Below are 17,907 nucleotides of genomic sequence, written 5' to 3' on the forward strand. Positions count from 1 at the left end.
ACTTCTTTTTTTACAGCTTGTTGCTGCACCACTCAAAGTTTAATCTGATTGAACTTTGACACGGTTTGCTGCTGATCTTTTCGATGCACTGCCAATAAAACCAACTGTTTACATGAAGCACAGACATGGTGGAGAAAAACTGATTCTCACTGTTTTACAAAAACCCTGAACTGTTTAATTCTACTTTCAATTTAAACCACTGCACTGTGAGAAAAATACGTCATTGTGATTAGTGAGCTGTGAAATAAGGAGACTGGGTTTGCATTTTAGATTTTTCTCATCCTGAAATCACATCATGGCTTTGTAGCTCTTCAGTATGATCGAAAACACTACCCCCCTGCCCCCCCAAAAAAAACTGAGCTACTAAGCTAATTGTTCGCGTCACAAACACATTAATGTGTACTACATAGTGCACTAGATTGTGTGAAAGATAATAGATTTATGTTCCCTACATAGTGCACTAGATTGTATATTAAAAAATAATTTATGTTCCTTACTTAGTGCTCTAGATAGTGTACTAGATAATAGACTTATGTTTTTTACATAATGCTTTAGGTAGCGTATTATTTTTACGGATTTAGGTTCCCTACATAGTGCACTAAATTGTATATCAGATAATGGATTTATGTTCCCTACATAGTGCACTACATAGTATTTTAGATATGAATGTATGTTTCCTATGTTGTGCACTAGATAGTGAATTAGACAATTGGTTTATGTTCCCTACACAGTGCACTAGATTGTATATCAGATCACGGATTTATGTTCCCTACTTAGTGCACTAGATAGTGTATTAGATAACGCATTCATGTTCACTACATAGTGCACTAGAAAGTATAACTAGATGATGATTTGTGTTCCTTACATAGTTCACTAGCTAGTGTATTACATAATTAATTATGTTCCCTACATAGTGCACTAGATTGTATATCAGATCACGGGTTTATGTTCCCTATATAGTGCACTAGATAGTGTATTAGATAACGCATTCATGTTCACTACATAGTGCACTAGAAAGTATAACTAGATGATGATTTGTGTTCTTACATAGTGCACTAGATAGTGTATTACATAATTAATTATGTTCCCTACATAGTGCACTAAATTGTATATTAGACAATTGATTTATGTTCCCTACACAGTGCGCTAGATTGCATATCAGATAACGGATTTAATACGCGATCTGGGAAAAAGTCTGTGTCGCCTGCGTGCGCGTTAGTGTCGCTCTTGGCCGCTCGTTCTAGATTTCGGGAGATTTTATCTGACTTGCGGGCATCAGGGAGCCGCTATGTATATGCAGGAGACTCCCGGAACTTCCGGGAGACTTGGGATGTCTGTTAATGAAGCAATGAGTTTTTATAAACCCACTTTACATTTTGCTGGATATTAATCTTCTTACCTCACCATATCTTGTATGAACTAAAATGCATTTCATACAAAATTGCATGTGAAAGAACTATCAGTATTGTCAGTCAATATTGCAGATTGTCTTCAGAGGCAATGTGCCCAGCCTCTTGGTGAACAAAGAACAAAATGTTTATCATTGCACAAACACAGTTCTATGCAGCTATTATGCATTTCCATGTTTTTTTTTTTATATTTTTCTCTAGGTGTAATACTTTTGCCAACTCCTACTCCATATATGTTTGTGACTCGATTAAACCGAACCACCACAGCTCCTACATCAACAGTTTCTGCAACTACGACCTCTACTGCCACTACCACTCAAACTCCCACAACTACTTCCACAACAGTCACAACTGTTGCTCCTACCACCACTGCAAGCACCACCAAGACCACTTTAGTCACTTTACTTTCCACATCAGCTACACCAGAGCCAGTCATAACTTCATCCAGCACACCTGCAACCACACCCACCCCTACTATACGCATACCTCCTGAAGTGTCCACAACCCCCTCTCCAACAACCACAGAGATCCCTCTGGTTACCCTGGCCCCACCAACCACCAGCCCCACCACTGAGTCTACCACCATCTCCACTACTATCTCTGTTACCACTCCATCACAGCCCCTCACTACTAGAGAGATATCAACCACACAAGTAGAAACCACCACCCCTATCATCACTTCACCAACTCTTGCCTATACAACAACAATTCCCATTATTACCACGGAGACAACCTCCTACTCCACTCGAGATGACTTTGTTCCTGTGACAACACCAGAAACCCTCCTAGACACATCGGAGCCTACGTCCACTGCCCCCTCATCTTCTCCTCCCCTGGAATCGCTCGGTGTGACAAGCAAGCCAACCATTCCATTCGTGCTCCCCACTGGCCCCTGCACGGTGAGGACAGTGTGCACCACTGAGTACATTTAGTTTGAGGAGGGCTTGTCATAGGGATTCTTGATTGCAGCTGCAGTTGCTTCTGCTGGCTGGTTAAAGCATCTGCATTAGTGGTGGTTGAGTTACAGATAGCAGTGTGTGACTTTCCATATGCAATACTGCTCTTTGTGTGACCCCACCTCTGCTGGGTAAAAAAAGGGATGTGATAATCTGCTGCTCTCCTCTTTCAGGGTTGGGTTCTGCAACAGTCTTTTGCTTTAACCAACATATCCTTAACCAAAGGCAGTCAGTCAGGTGGAGCAGCTGTCTATTACACTTGCCCACCAGCCAGCCAGACTATGTCTAATGGGGGATAGCCAAAGCCCTGAGATGGACTGGCAACCAGTCCAGGGTATTTTTGACTTCTGCCCAGTGTTTCCCAGTTGAACCTCACTTGCCCCAACCCTGACCAAGATAAAGCAGTTAATGGAATGAAAATGATGCTTAACTCTTATTGCCAACTGATTAAATATGATGTATTATGAAACACATTTGCTACTATATAATTCTGGATTTCTTTGCGGTGTTTTGTTTTTGTTTAGGCTCCATTTTCTGTGCGTGTTAACGAGTGCAGTGAGTACATCTGCCTTAATGGGCAGATGATGCTACATAATTCATCCCAGCACTGCAGATACAACATCACCCAACCACAATGTAACCTGCTGGGCATGCCTATCCAGATCAACACAGACCCCTGCTGCCCATTATGGCGCTGCCCATGTAAGTCACATATGCATTTTATTTAATCAATTCATTTACACTAAATGGCCTAAAGCATGTGGACACACCAACTATTTATTGAGTTTAGAAAGAAATTGTGTAATTTTAACTTTGTGGCAACAGTTTGGGAAATTTCCAGGCTGGGCCCATTAATACTAAAATACCTGTCTATTTTGGAGACACATATCAGTGCACCTTCAGTGCCTGTTCCAAGCCTGTAAATAAATAAGAGTGTTGCCATATCAAAATGTGAAGGAATAATCTGCTGTTGTGATTTGTAGGCACTGTTGCTGTTGTGACCCAAAGACACTCTACAAAATCTCCAATAAAAGAGTAAAGGCTATAATAGGTGCAAAAGAGTGATTCTTTATAAACGTTTGTATATATAAATGGTTTTGGAATGCTATGTTCAACAAGCTCATGGACAGGTGTTCACATACTTTTGGCCATCGAGTGTAAATATCTTCAAGTAAAAAATGCACAAAGCACAGATATTGATGTTTAAGATGATGTTTCTGTATTGTCAGGTCGCTGTTCTATAATCTCTGACCTGCGCGTTATCACATTTGATGGGAACAATGTTGCTCTGTATGATAACGGCTCCTATATATTGGTCCACCTGCCAAAAGAGAACATTGTTGGCCACATTGAGAAATGCCCTACTAGTGAGGTAAGCACATGATCAAACATATACTAGTGCTGGGAACTGCTAACTTCTAACTAATCTAACAGATTATTTCTAGCATTATAGACACTGTCACATTCCATGGATTGTAAGGGTCATTAGGTGTCAGAAATGTTATAACTCCAATGATACTTACTTGAAGAAGTAACTGATTGGATGCTTAATGTTGTAACAAGCCCACCTGTATTGTTTATATTTTTGGCACATCTCTCAGCTTCATCATATAGACTTTAAAGAAAACATGATGTTTTCTGTTCGAAAGTGCTAACTCCTTATTTTAATGTTTTAGAGTGTGAACTACATCAGAAGACCTGTAAGTGCAACATTACTTTCCAGCCTTAAAACTTCATTCTTTGTATGATCAGAAAAAAATATGAATAGTGCTGTATGTTGATGTGCCCCTTCTTAACTATGTATTATTTCCTCTGACAGACTCCTTCAGGTGGAACCTCTGGCCTGTGTTTTAAAAAGTTAAACATAACCACCCATGCCTACAGGATCATGATTAATCGACTTGACCGTAAGGTACACAGAAACTTAAAATACAAGTAGTGCTAGTACTTGTGGTAAGACATAAAAATTAGAATAAAGAATATGTTTGCATGGCACAGCAGTCTAACAAATTGTCCAATTAAACCATGCAAATATCATTTACACTCCTGAGGACAATGATTAAAACTACAAACCCAATAATTATAGAAGTTGGGACAGCTACAAAATGAAACAAGAATCTATGAATTGTTAATTCTATAGAACTTGGTTTAAGAAATGACTTTTAATGGTTTGACTAATCAACTTGCTTATTTTAGTAAAGATACATTTTGAATTTGATGCGTAAGGCCCTCCTAGGTCAGAGTAGGGGTTTGTATATAAGGTAAATATTTTACCTTTAAAAACCAAGTTGTTTAGGGGCTTTATTGCTTCAGTTATTTGTTTGGTTTAGGTCTCTGTGAACCAGATCACTGCTCGGCTGCCGTTTACTAGAATGAACCTGCATCTCGATGACACAGGGACCATGTACATCATTCACACGCCTAGTGGAATCAGCATCCAGTGGTACCACAGCACTGGTATAATGGTCCTACAGTATGGTGCTCCTGACAACACCTCCACCAGAGGCCTCTGCGGTCAGTATGTGCATGCGTTTGCGTGTGTGAGTCAGAGGTGTGTGCATGGTATTCAAATCAATGACGGGCTGCCACTGTCCTGTTTTTGTGCAGATTTTCACACGTTTTTTCTCATGTGCATGCAGGTGTGTAAAACTAAGACTTGCTTTTTTCACTAGGCTGCTGTGATGGTAACCCAGCGGATGATTTCCGTCTGCCCAATGGAACTGTGTTGCGAAATGTTGAGGACATCCCTGCCTTCCTCAACAGCTGGATGGTGGACACATCGGAGGAGATTGATTATTTCCGCAGAGTGGGAGACAACTGCACCATTGGCAACTGCACCAAATGTTTTCAAATGCTTAACCAGAGACCCTTTTCCAAGTGTCATCACAAGGTACCACACATGTACATACTGTACACTATATACACAATATATGGGACAGTGGTAGCCTATTGTCAGTTCAAATCCAGGCTCTGCTATGCAGCCGCTGTTGGGCCCTTTAGCAAGGCCCTTAATCCTGTCTGCTCCAGAGGCGCTGTACAATGGCTGACCCTGTGCTCTGACCCCAGCTTCCAAAACAAGCTGAGATATGCGGAAAAAAATTTCATTGTACTGTACACGTGTATATGTATATATGACAAATAAAGGGCCTCATTTATTTGGCCAAAAGAAAGCTTATAAGATGCTGGTTTTTACAACAGGACAATGTTCCAAAACGTAATTTAAAAACTACTATGAACTACCTTAATTAGAACAGGCTAAAGCTTTTGGAATGAGTCTCACAGTCCTGTAATTCGAACATCATTTCAAATCTGTGGGAGAATTGTTATCCCAATCATGCTGAAACAGAAAAGGGCTGTTGCTACAAAATAAGAGGCATATAATTTCCTTTATATAATACACTTTTTAGCATTTGTTGTGGTTGAAACACAAATTCAATATAAACTTAATAATGTGTTCCAATACCTCTGTCTATATCAAAAATAAAAGCATTCATAAACTTAAGCGTAAATTACATATAAAGTAAATGTTTATTGACATTTAAAGACTTTTATAGTTTGCTGCCGGGGTGCCCAAACTTGTGTATACAACTAACTATACCAAACTATAGCTTATAGCTTACAACCATGTCCCTAGATGGGAGTATACAAAAAATGTATTTACAAACAAAAAATGTATTTGTAGCATTTGACACTAACCTGTGCACTTGGTACTTTGTGTAGGTTATACCAGAGCAGTTTTGTGACAAAATTTGGGCAGGCGATCTGCACTACAAGGATCATGAGTGTGATTTTCTGGCTGCTTACGTAGCCATCTGTTACACTCATCAGATCTGCTTTAGCTGGAGAAGAAGCAACTTCTGCCGTGAGTGTTTACAAGCACATACAGTGTATCACAAAAGTGAGTACACCCCTCACATTTCTGCAAATATTTTATTATATCTTTTCATGGGACAACACTATAGAAATAAAACTTGGATATAACTTAGAGTAGTCAGTGTACAACTTGTATAGCAGTGTAGATTTACTGTCTTCTGAAAATAACTCAACACACAGCCATTAATGTCTAAATAGCTGGCAACATAAGTGAGTACACCCCACAGTGAACATTGTGCCAAAAGTGTCAATATTTTGTGTGACCACCATTATTATCCAGCACTGCCTTAACCCTCCTGGGCATGGAATTCACCAGAGCTGCACAGGTTGCTACTGGAATCCTCTTCCACTCCTCCATGATGACATCACGGAGCTGGTGGATGTTAGACACCTTGAACTCCTCCACCTTCTACTTGAGGATGCGCCACAGGTGCTCAATTGGGTTTAGTCCATCACCTTTACCTTCAGCTTCCTCAGCAAGGCAGTTGTCATCTTGGAGGTTGTGTTTGGGGTCGTTATCCTGTTGGAAAACTGCCATGAGGCCCAGTTTTCGAAGGGAGGGGATCATGCTCTGTTTCAGAATGTCACAGTACATGTTGGAATTCATGCTTCCCTCAATGAACTGCAGCTCCCCAGTGCCAGCAACACTCATGCAGCCCAAGACCATGATGCTACCACCACCATGCTTGACTGTAGGCAAGATACAGTTGTCTTGGTACTTCTCAAAAGGGCGCCGCCACACATGCTGGACACCATCTGAGCCAAACAAGTTTATCTTGGTCTCGTCAGACCACAGGGCATTCCAGTAATCCATGTTCTTGGACTGCTTGTCTTCAGCAAACTGTTTGCGGGCTTTCTTGTGCGTCAGCTTCCTTCTGGGATGACGACCATGCAGACCGAGTTGATGCAGTGTGCGGCGTATGGTCTGAGCACTGACAGGCTGACCTCCCACGTCTTCAACCTCTGCAGCAATGCTGGCAAAACTCATGTGTCTATTTTTTAAAGCCAACCTCTGGATATGACACGTGGACTCAACTTCTTTGGTCGACCCTGGCGAAGCCTGTTCCGAGTGGAACCTGTCCTGGAAAACCGCTGTATGACCTTGGCCACCATGCTGTAGCTCAGTTTCAGGGTGTTAGCAATCTTCTTATAGCCCAGGCCATCTTTGTGGAGAGCAACAATTCTATTTCTCACATCCTCAGAGAGTTCTTTGCCATGAGGTGCCATGTTGAATATCCAGTGGCCAGTATGAGAGAATTGTACCCAAAACACCAAATTTAACAGCCCTGCTCCCCATTCACACCTGGGACCTTGACACATGACACCAGGGAGGGACAACGACACATTTGGGCACAATTTGGACATGTTCACTGTGGGGTGTACTCACTTATGTTGCCAGCTATTTAGACATTAATGGCTGTGTGTTGAGTTATTTTCAGAAGACAGTAAATCTACACTGCTATACAAGCTGTACACTGACTACTCTAAGTTATATCCAAGTTTCATGTCTATAGTGTTGTCCCATGAAAAGATATAATGAAATATTTGCAGAAATGTGAGGGGTGTACTCACTTTTGTGATACACTGTACATACACATAACATTTGTGTATTTTGGTAACTGCATAAATGCAGTAAAACACTGTGCAAACAAAACAAGTTGCCTACACAAGTTTATTTTTTTATTACTATTTATTTTTATTTTGTTCTAGCTTCTCCCATAGTACCACAGCAAATGACTCTGGTCCTCATACCTGATTTGGCACAGTTTTTACGCCGGATTTGGCACCTCTCCCCTTCAGACACAGCCAGCCATGTCTATATAGACATTCGTTCAGCCAATAACACAGTTAAGATTCATACCCCAGATCTCAGTGGTAGTGGACTAGCATGATTGACAGCTGCACCACCCCAGCACCCTTTTTATTTCTATTAATATGATGCAAAAATCGTCTATTTCTAAATGGTGGATGCCTGAAACCCTGTAATGGTATACAGGGTGAAACCTGACCCGCTGCGACCCTGACCAGTATAAAGCAGTTAATTAAAATGAATGAAATGACTATTATTAGAATTATTATTAGAATTATTAGTGTTAGTCTATAGATACCTTCGTCATTGTTTACATAATTGTACATTACATTAACAGTATATACAGGTGTATGCAAAAACATACATACCCTCTGCCTTTTGACAGTTATGAGCTATGAGCACTCTTGTGCTGTAGGAATACTAATAGCTCTTCTTTGCTCATGAGAGCAGTTAAGACCAATTTTTTTACTTTGAGAAGCTTGATGAATACTGGTCCTCACATGCCAGCTGGAGCTGCTTCTTTAGGTGAGATATTAATCTACATTAGTTTTAATTATTGTGTTTGTATGCTGCAGCACTAAAGTGCCCTCCTGGTAAAGAATACAAGCCATGTGTGAACACGTGTAAGACAAAGACATGTCTGAATCGAGACTACTACGAGGAGAGCATCTGTTCCTCCATCCGAGAGGAGTGTGTGTGTAAAAGTGGTACCATGTTGCACCGAGCTGACTCTGCATTCTGTGTCACTGAGGACCAGTGTGGTAAGAAAGTGGGACTGCATGGGTAATAAAAATACTTAAATAAACTCTTTCGACACCAATAACTTGGATGCTGTGATATTTTATTAACACATTTTAACCATATTATCTTTGTTTACTTGTTAGTGTGTACGGATAATGATGGTAATCCACGGGCCCCTGGAGACGTGTGGAACGGTTCTCTGCGAGGCTGCTGTCTGTTTCAGTGCCTGGAAAATGGTAGTGTGGTGCCAGTAGAACCGGAATGCCCTCCTGAACCTTCTCCTTTATGTGAGCGTGCAGGAGAATACAGTGTTGCCGTCCTGGAGGAGGGTGCCTGCTGCCCCAAAAAAATCTGTGGTAGCCCACACTTATACTTTACTGATAAAAGCTTTAGATCTTCAGATGTAGAAACTAAATTTATGTACAGCTACTTTGGTGTTTTTGAGTGTACTATGTTTGTTTGCATGCAGAGTGTAACCTTACCATTTGCCAAAATGAGGTTTCCGCATGTGAAAATGGGAACAAGCTGGTGATTGGCTACAGCACTTTTTCCTGCTGTCCTGAATATCGATGTGGTAAGAGTTTGTCGTTTTCAAATACTATACAGCCCAAAATATGCATTTTTTAATGTATAATATATTTGAAATATAGTGGTTTTTAAAAAGGTATTTTAACTTTAAGATTTTTAGCAGATTTTATTATGTTAAAATTTTTATTTTGAATGGATATTGTTTCCATTTTTACCCATCATACTGAACCTAATTACCTCCAATGACACAGTAAAACATGTTTTTAAAGTTTAAAAAAACCCATAACACTTAGGTGGCACAGTGGTAAAGTAACTTAGCCATTTATCACTAGGATTCAAAGTTCGAATCCCCAGCAGGGCTGTTGCCCATATACAGACATGATTGGCTATGTCTGGGCAAGGGGGGTGGCTAAGTGCTCGCAATGGATTACTGCATTGCGCCAAGAGATCCCTGCAACCCTGACTAGGATGGAGATGGATGGAAACATAAAATTGAAATAAATAAAAAACTCAAATTTCGTATTCAATCTGATGGAGCTTGAGAGGACCTGCCATCAAGAATGGAATAAACTGCTCAAATCCAGTTGTGCAAAGATTGTAGAGACATATCTAAGAAGGCATGCTGCTGTAATTGCTGCCAAATGTGCTTCTACAAAGTATTGAATAAAAGGTCTGAATATTTTTGTGACTGGGAGATTTAATTTTTTAAAAGTTTTTTATTAATGGGTGCTTGGGTGGCGCAGCGGCCTTTCCCTGCACCTAGTGTTTCCTTGAGAAACCAGACCCACCGTAAACCTGACCAGAATAAAGCAGTTGATGATGTTTACATTACAATTATGGTTAATTAAACGTAGACTGGTGGGTAAAAATGGCAAGAATATTTGCTTAAAACTGAATCCTCAATACAACACAGGTGTCTTTTTGAATATACTTTATATTTTTTATTTCAAAAAGCTTTGCACACACGTTACGGTATTTTACCTACATGCTAATACTATTCATATAATACATGTATTAAACTTACATTTAAATTGCAAACTTGTTTCTGCATGGATCAGCCAGTTTTTAAAACAACTGTTTGCTCAGTTATTTAGAAATCATATACATTAAAATGTTTCTTTTTTTAGAATGTGACCCTCTGGCCTGTCCCAGTATCCCAATGCCAGAATGTAGAGAGGACCAGTTCTTGGTAGAAGTCAGAGGGCAACATGTCTGTTGCTATACATATCTGTGTGGTAAGTTGGCTTTTTTAGTATACCAACATTTAAAAGCAAATGAGTCTGACTTTATTAATATTAATTACTAATGATAACTAATATTAATAACTGTTATACATACTTCATTTCATTTTTAATTACATACATGTGCAATGCAGTAACACAACTCTGACAGGACGGCAATCCGTCACCATGCAGATTTTCAAATACCGCTCTAACTCTTTATAATTGTCTAATGCCTCCCACAGGGGAGTAACAACATTCATTTGAAACAGTGCCCAATTCACTGTGACAACAAACCTCCAGCGTTTATTCCCTACCAGGGAATAAAAATACTTGCACAAAGAAATGCCTAAACTATTATGAAAAACTGCTAAGAGGAACGTTTTTTTAATGGATTACAGAAGCCTTTTTGTCTCACACAACTGTGTGTGTGTTTGTGTTACAGTGTGTGAGTCCTGTATAGAGCCCATCCCGGTATGTTTGCATGGAGAGATTCTAGCTGTGGATATGAACACTACCAATCATTGCTGTCCACAGTATCACTGCGGTAATTTATTACACATAATCCTGCACTAAATAAAATAAACAAACAAAAGATATGGTGAGACGTCACTTTTTTTTTGCAGCATGTGATTTGAGCCTTTGTCCTGAACCCAGCATTAGCTGTGCTGCTGGTGCTGAACTTTTTAGCAGACCTGTCACTGGCAGCTGCTGCCCAGAAACCTATTGTGGTAAACCATGCTCAGTGTACACCACACTATTCTTGTCTTTTTATCTCTCTCTCTCTCTCTCTCTCTCTCTCTCTGTCTCTCTCTCTCTCTCTCTCTCTCTCTCTCTCTCTCTCTCAAACACACACACACACACACACACACACACAGAGACACACACCCCATGTTTATTTCAGTTTCTTCAGGAATTTGCCTTAGTTTAATTTGCAACCAATTCTCACAAAATTTTCAGGACAATTTTCCCATTAAAGCACTAGACCAGAGTTAATATTGTAAATAGGCTGGAAATCTTTTTATAAAGCAAACCCCGTTTCTGAAAAATGTTGGATTTTGCAATAATAGGTTGTGGCTGACCATTTTGTGCCAAACATCAGAAAAGAATTGCCAACACTTCTCAATGCAAGATTTGAAATATTGTGAAAAGATTCAGGGAATCTGGGGAGATCTCAGTCTGTCTAGGGCAAAACCGGAAGCCAATGTTGAATGTGTGTCACTTTTTAGCTCTTGGACAAAAATAGAAAAAAAATGAGATAAAGCCAGACAAAATTTAAGCTTTTAATCCATAACACCTCCTAAATGGCAATATCCTGGTGTGACTGGTATATAAATATTCATGTTTCCCTTTGTTTTCATACAAATAGTAGTACTTAAAATTACTGTTAAAAATACTGTTTTATTTCCTTTAGAGTGTCAGTGTCACAACATCATGCGGCCTGTGTGCACTCCGGTGAGTCACTCTGTCCCAATTAACAGCCTGTTGTATTTGTCTGTGTCCTATCAAAAACTTAGTTATTGCATTTTGTCCCAAACTGATCTAAATTTTCTAGGCAATATTGATCTGTTTGCATTTTCAGGGAGAACATTTACTTGAGGAGCCTGATCACAGCAGTATTTGTGGCTGTACTCAGTACTCATGCAGTAAGACACATCTATATGCACAGACTTACATTCTACTTATCACTCCTGATTTCATATAGAAGAACTACTGTACTGATTTAATATGTTTTGCTGTGGTTGTACCATTGTGTGCTTGATTGTGTGTGTGTGTGTGTGTAGAGAAGGCAGATGTATGTTTATTTCAGGGTGTGACTGTGCTGAGTCCAGGTCAGTCTATGGTTCAGTATGTTGAGGGGGAGCTGTGTTACACAGTGCAGTGCCTCACACACAAAGACCCCAACACGGGTTATTATGCTATGGACATCACCACTGCCAACTGCTCAGAAAAGTGTGAGCCTGTAAGTTGTGCTGATTTAACAAATAATTCCCTATTCAACTGAGCTACAGTTGAGTTAGATGCTCTTCTGCACTTAAAGAAAGTAGTGGTTTTGCATATGTTATTTCTGTTTTGCTTTATTATATCTTGTCTTTTGCTTTCAAAGCATCAAGTTTATGTCCAATCCTCTGACCCTCACGTGTGTTGTGGCTCCTGTAAAAACATCTCATGCTCGTTCTCCAGTGAAAATGGAACTACAGAAGTATTTATGGTATACCTGACTCTACTATATTAAACATGATCTGCACTGGCGGGTGGGCAAGATTTAATATAATATACCATTTAAATATGTTTTTATTCAACAGCATATGGATGAGATGTTTTGATGTTTGTATGTTTTGTTTGCCAGCAAACATGTGGTTCTTTAAAAGGTCATTGTTTAAAAACTACACATTTAATATTTATTACATTACGTATGTGATCTCATGTGGTGAATAGGTGAGAGCCACACTGCTGATTACAGTGTGCCCAAGTGCTATCGGCCAGTCATCTGCACAGACATGATTGTCTTGGGAATTAGGGGAGGGGGTGGGGTTATGTAAATGTGTGATTTGGTGCAAAAACTGGGCCAAATCAAATATTCAAATGAATAATCAGCTGTGGCAACCCCTATTGGGAGCAGCTGAATTATTTATTTATTTAACAGAAAACAAGGGAAACTGATACTACTACTACTATTATTAGTCTACTACTACTACTATTATACTACTATTATTAGTCTACTACTACTACTATTATACTACTATTATTAGTCTAATACTACTACTATTAGTCTGTGTCAGTGTTCTGCCCAATCCACACATATGCATAACAGGTAAGCCCATGTTCCATTTGTAAATACATTTCTCCTTGATTTTATAAGCCTTTAACACCTTGTATTTTACAGGCGGGTAGCTCCTGGGTGTCTAATTGCACCCGCTATGACTGTATGGAGACAGCTGTGGGAGCAGTAATTCTTGCATCTGGAATCATCTGCCCTCCTTTTAATGACACAGAATGCATTCAGGTGTGCCAAAGGCATTTCTTTTTGCCATTTATAATTTTTAAATTGTATTTTTGTTATATTTCCTGCTATCTCTTTTCAGAATGGAGGTGTGGTGCAGACCTATGTTGATGGCTGCTGCAAGACATGTAAGTGGTGAAGTGAGGCATGGCTTTGGGGGAAACAGCTAATGGTATGCTAATGGTATGATGAAGGTGGCGGTGCTGGGCTTTTTGGCTGCTGGTGTTGCCTGTGGTTGGATGAAATACCTTTATTACTCTTTCTGTCTTAGTCCGTAAAGTAGTTCCTTTTTATTTTCAGAGCTTTTTGGTGAAAATATTTTATAGATATACAGGACCAGTCAAAAGTTTGGACACACTTTTCCATTCAATTGAATGGAAAAGTGTGTCCAAACGTTTGACAGGTACTGTACATGGTCACAAGATTAAGCTTAGGAATTTCCTTGGCCAAGAAACAAACCCATATTGGTGTCTGTAACTGTTATTTATTTCATTTCTGGCCTTTCTGTCTCTTCCAACCACATGTTTGGGTTTGCTGGGTGTGTTGGCTTTGGAGCTGGCTGTGTTTCAAGCTATGAGACTGGTGTTGATGTCTTTCAGAGCCCAAACTAAAATTGTACTAAAGTACAAAAAAGGGAAATTGTTTATAGATTACTTATGAACAGAACACATTGTCATTATTAATTTCTCAGAAACAACCTGGAACTTAAGCAGTTTGCATAAACTATTGTTAATGATCTGTTCATGAAACTTAACACCATGACCATTTGTGTTACTGGAATGGCATGCTTGGGGAACTCAGAGATGGCTTGAGGGAAAAATTCTGGCATGTGCCTGTTGCATTTTTAGATTTGCAGGGAGGCTTTTCATTGTTAAATATATTTCTTTGTTTTATATACTGTATATAGTATGTTGGTGTGCATTTGAAAATATGCTTTATGATGAGAATCCATGTGTTTGCTTGCATGTGAGTGTGAGGGAATATGGTTGTAATTGTTGTGGGGTTTTCCTTTGGGGTGGCTGCTATGCTTCAAGTGCACCCAGATATGGAATAAGCACTATAATCTGGTTCAGCTTGGTATTGTGCATGCTGAGAAGCAGCATTTGTGACCAACGGACAGTGCGTTTGTTCATGAACATGATCCTGTGTGTTTCACAGGTGCTGGACTTGCTTTGTTACCTTTTTCAGTTAGTCCAGTAACCCCCACTGCTAGTACTAACTGTGATTCAGGTACTTTCCAGCTCTTTTATGAAGTCTTTTAACTTCACTTTGAGTGTGAGTGTGTGTGTGAGAGAGAGAATGAGAGTGAGTGAGTGAGAGAGAGCTTGCTGCGTTCCTACAGTATACATGTGAAATAGGATTGAAATTGAAATTGGCACAAACACCTTTCTTCCATCCAACTGAGTCCAAGGCAGACAGGATACCAGTTTATTACAAGGCATCAGACATCTACCCATGAAAGGAATTAGATTCCCTAAATTCTTATTGTTGTGGGGACCCACTCTATCAGCCGCTTCACCGTACCGCCAGGCAAACATACTTTTATAATACAACATTTAAAGTTGTGGGCAATGTCAATATTGCATTAACCTTTAGATAGCTGGATGGATGGATGGATGGATGGATCACTTTATTAATCCCTAAGGAAAAGTCAGTTATTACAGCAGCTCAAGATACATTAAATTAAAAAGTTTTAAAGTACACAATTAGTGTATTAATTAACAACACTATGTTAATAAGTTTGTTAATGGACCTCCTTACAACCACCAACTCCAAACTGTCAAGTAAGCAGCCCAAGACTGAGCCAGCCTTCTTGACACACTCATAAATGTGTATGTGTGTGTGTGTGTGTGGGTGTGTGTGCACCTCTCGCATACTGACAGACATGCATCCTTGCCAAACACCACCTTTTCCTCCCTGTTGGCATGAATGTGGGAGCACAAAGATTTATGGTCTGTGAAAATCTGCTGATAATTCCAGCAACTTTTCTTTAACAAGCCAATCATCCCAGGAATTTTCTTATCATGATATAAAGGCTATAACAACATTCCTAATAACAAACATTCCTAACAAATTTCAAAATGTGTCTAAATTCACTTCATTTTGGACACATTACACCCAGCACCTGTGATATTTTTTTAAGGTAATGTGTTTAAGCAAAGCATCATTGTAAAAAGACAGTAATTATGGATACAGACTTGTCAATTGAATAGAGACAATTTTGGGGTCTTGGTTGACATGTTTTAAATTAAAAAACAGAGCAAATTGTCTGGCAGTGGGTGAATTTTAAAATGCCCCTTGGTGTGAGGAAGTGAAAAGCTGTGTGTGTGTGTGTGTGTGTGTGTGTGTGCATGCAATGAATTGGCACCTGGTCTACCTAGTTAGGTTCTGTCACAGTGATCCTCAAGGATGACGATGGCAGCAAAAATAAAAGTGTTATTATTATTGTTATTATTATTGTGGGCGCTCAGGGGTAAAATATGCCAGTCCACTGAGATCCAGGCTTCGAATCTCAGATGTGCTATCGGCATCTACAGAGACATGATTGGCTATATCTCAGGAGGGGGAGGCCAAAGCCCTGCAATGAATTGGTGCCCTGTACAGGGTGTTCTTGCTTTGCACCCAGTGTTTCTTGGTGAAACTGAAGCAGCCGTGACCCTGACTAGGATAAAGCAGTTGATAAATATGAAATAAATTGGTATTAGTATTGTAAAACAAGCCATGATATTTTTTTTAATTTGCACTAAGTAGTGGCCAAATGCCACATTTTTAAATGTTATTTAATGTTTTACACAGACGTGTCAAAGACATGCATGCCACATACAGGTATATGTAAATGTATTACTTCAGCTGAACACAATACCCTCAAGTTATCCATACCCATTTCTATGTGGTTAGTGGGGTGCGACATTCACTACAATACATTCACTTCAATTGGAAGTGCTACACCACTGAACAGCCAGTAAGTAAACGTGTGTGAATAGATAACACTAGCGTTATCAATGTCCACAGGTAAAGAAGATGGAAAAACCTGTAAAAGAGTTGCCATCAGGACCACCATTAGAAAAGATGACTGCAGGAGCAATGCACCAGTGAGTAAAAGTGGCATCATTACAACATTAGCTATGCACTAATAGTTCTGTGCAGTTACCTCACCCACTTCACTTCTCATCCTCTCTCTATCACTCTTCCTCAGATAACGGTATACTCATGTGACGGGAAGTGCCCTTCTGCCACCATATTTAATTTTAACATCAACAGCCATGCACGTTTTTGCAAGTGCTGCCGCGAGAATGGCTTACAAAGCCGTGTCATCCAGCTGTATTGCACACGCAACGCTACTACTGTGGACTACTACTACCAGGAGCCTATGGACTGCTCATGCCAGTGGAACTAACAACTGTTAACAGTTTGTTGGATATGCACTAGCTTGGCATTTCCAAATCTGTATGTTCTCTCAGTGGACATTACTAGATAAGACTGCTCAGAGCAGTGAAATCACAAACTACTAACTCCATATTTATAGTCTAGGTGGCATTTATTTATCTTGTAGTTCAATGTCATTTAATCAAAAGGGGTCATATTCAGAGTCGGTTACAGGTTTTAAATATATATACGTTTGTCAATACAAAGGTAAAGTTGTTCATATTCACTTCGACTATTCTGTTAGACTTTGTTTCCTAGGCAGCCTGTTCAGATTATAAAATCATTCCTTTTCCCAATGATTGTAGGCTGCCAAATTTAAAAAGGCATAATGAGAACTTAAAGCATAGCAGAGACAAAACTGAATACAAATGATTTGAGAAGTATAGTCATACAGTCAGAAATTTGCAAAAGGAAAAGTATAGTAGTATATCTTTAAACTTGAGTAAGTACGAATAGAGACTAAGTTATACAAACCTCCTAACCCAATTTACATGGCCAGTTGTCATAGCAATGCTCATGTCTATAGCTTATTTGGTCTACTGATTTGGAAGTTTGAATACTGATTTGGCCGATGTCTGGATTTATCACCACAAACAATGACATTGGGTCATTTGTAAGTCTGGCCCATAACGTCTAAACAAAAGAAAGACCAATAGCAACTCAATTAGCCATCAATCAGCTATCCTACAGATCAGGTACATTTATTAGTATAAGTATATTACACTTATGTCATTATTCATTTGTCTAATGTTTTAAAACATAATGAACTTTTTTAATCATACATGTTATTAAGTGACTTAAGTAAGTCATCTGACTAAGATGCATATATAACATATATTTGTACTTTTTAAATCATGTTTTAAGAAATTACATTGTACTTTTTTAAAAACAATTTGAAGTCATTTAAAAAAATAATAATTGAACAAATAAATAAACAACC

The 17,907-nt window shown here is 39.3% G+C and overlaps 1 protein-coding gene across 1 annotated transcript in view; it reads left to right on the forward strand.

Annotated features, from left to right (window-relative positions):
- The window catches only part of otogl (otogelin-like), a 42,890-nt gene extending 25,730 nt beyond the window's left edge, over nucleotides 1-17,160 (forward strand). The window contains 21 exon segments of the mRNA XM_063005067.1: nucleotides 1,611-2,308; nucleotides 2,890-3,067; nucleotides 3,595-3,737; nucleotides 4,042-4,065; nucleotides 4,185-4,277; nucleotides 4,696-4,879; nucleotides 5,038-5,255; nucleotides 6,086-6,227; nucleotides 8,624-8,809; nucleotides 8,933-9,145; nucleotides 9,259-9,363; nucleotides 10,445-10,552; nucleotides 10,983-11,084; nucleotides 11,952-11,992; nucleotides 12,120-12,183; nucleotides 12,322-12,500; nucleotides 12,645-12,749; nucleotides 13,425-13,544; nucleotides 13,624-13,669; nucleotides 16,554-16,633; nucleotides 16,738-17,160. Coding sequence (XP_062861137.1) covers nucleotides 1,611-2,308; nucleotides 2,890-3,067; nucleotides 3,595-3,737; nucleotides 4,042-4,065; nucleotides 4,185-4,277; nucleotides 4,696-4,879; nucleotides 5,038-5,255; nucleotides 6,086-6,227; nucleotides 8,624-8,809; nucleotides 8,933-9,145; nucleotides 9,259-9,363; nucleotides 10,445-10,552; nucleotides 10,983-11,084; nucleotides 11,952-11,992; nucleotides 12,120-12,183; nucleotides 12,322-12,500; nucleotides 12,645-12,749; nucleotides 13,425-13,544; nucleotides 13,624-13,669; nucleotides 16,554-16,633; nucleotides 16,738-16,938 — 3,230 coding nt within the window. The 3' untranslated portion in view covers nucleotides 16,939-17,160.
- Nucleotides 17,161-17,907: the final 747 nt, after the last annotated feature.

The sequence above is a fragment of the Trichomycterus rosablanca genome, chromosome 11 (genome assembly GCF_030014385.1).
Source record: "Trichomycterus rosablanca isolate fTriRos1 chromosome 11, fTriRos1.hap1, whole genome shotgun sequence".
Lineage (NCBI taxonomy): Eukaryota > Metazoa > Chordata > Actinopteri > Siluriformes > Trichomycteridae > Trichomycterus > Trichomycterus rosablanca.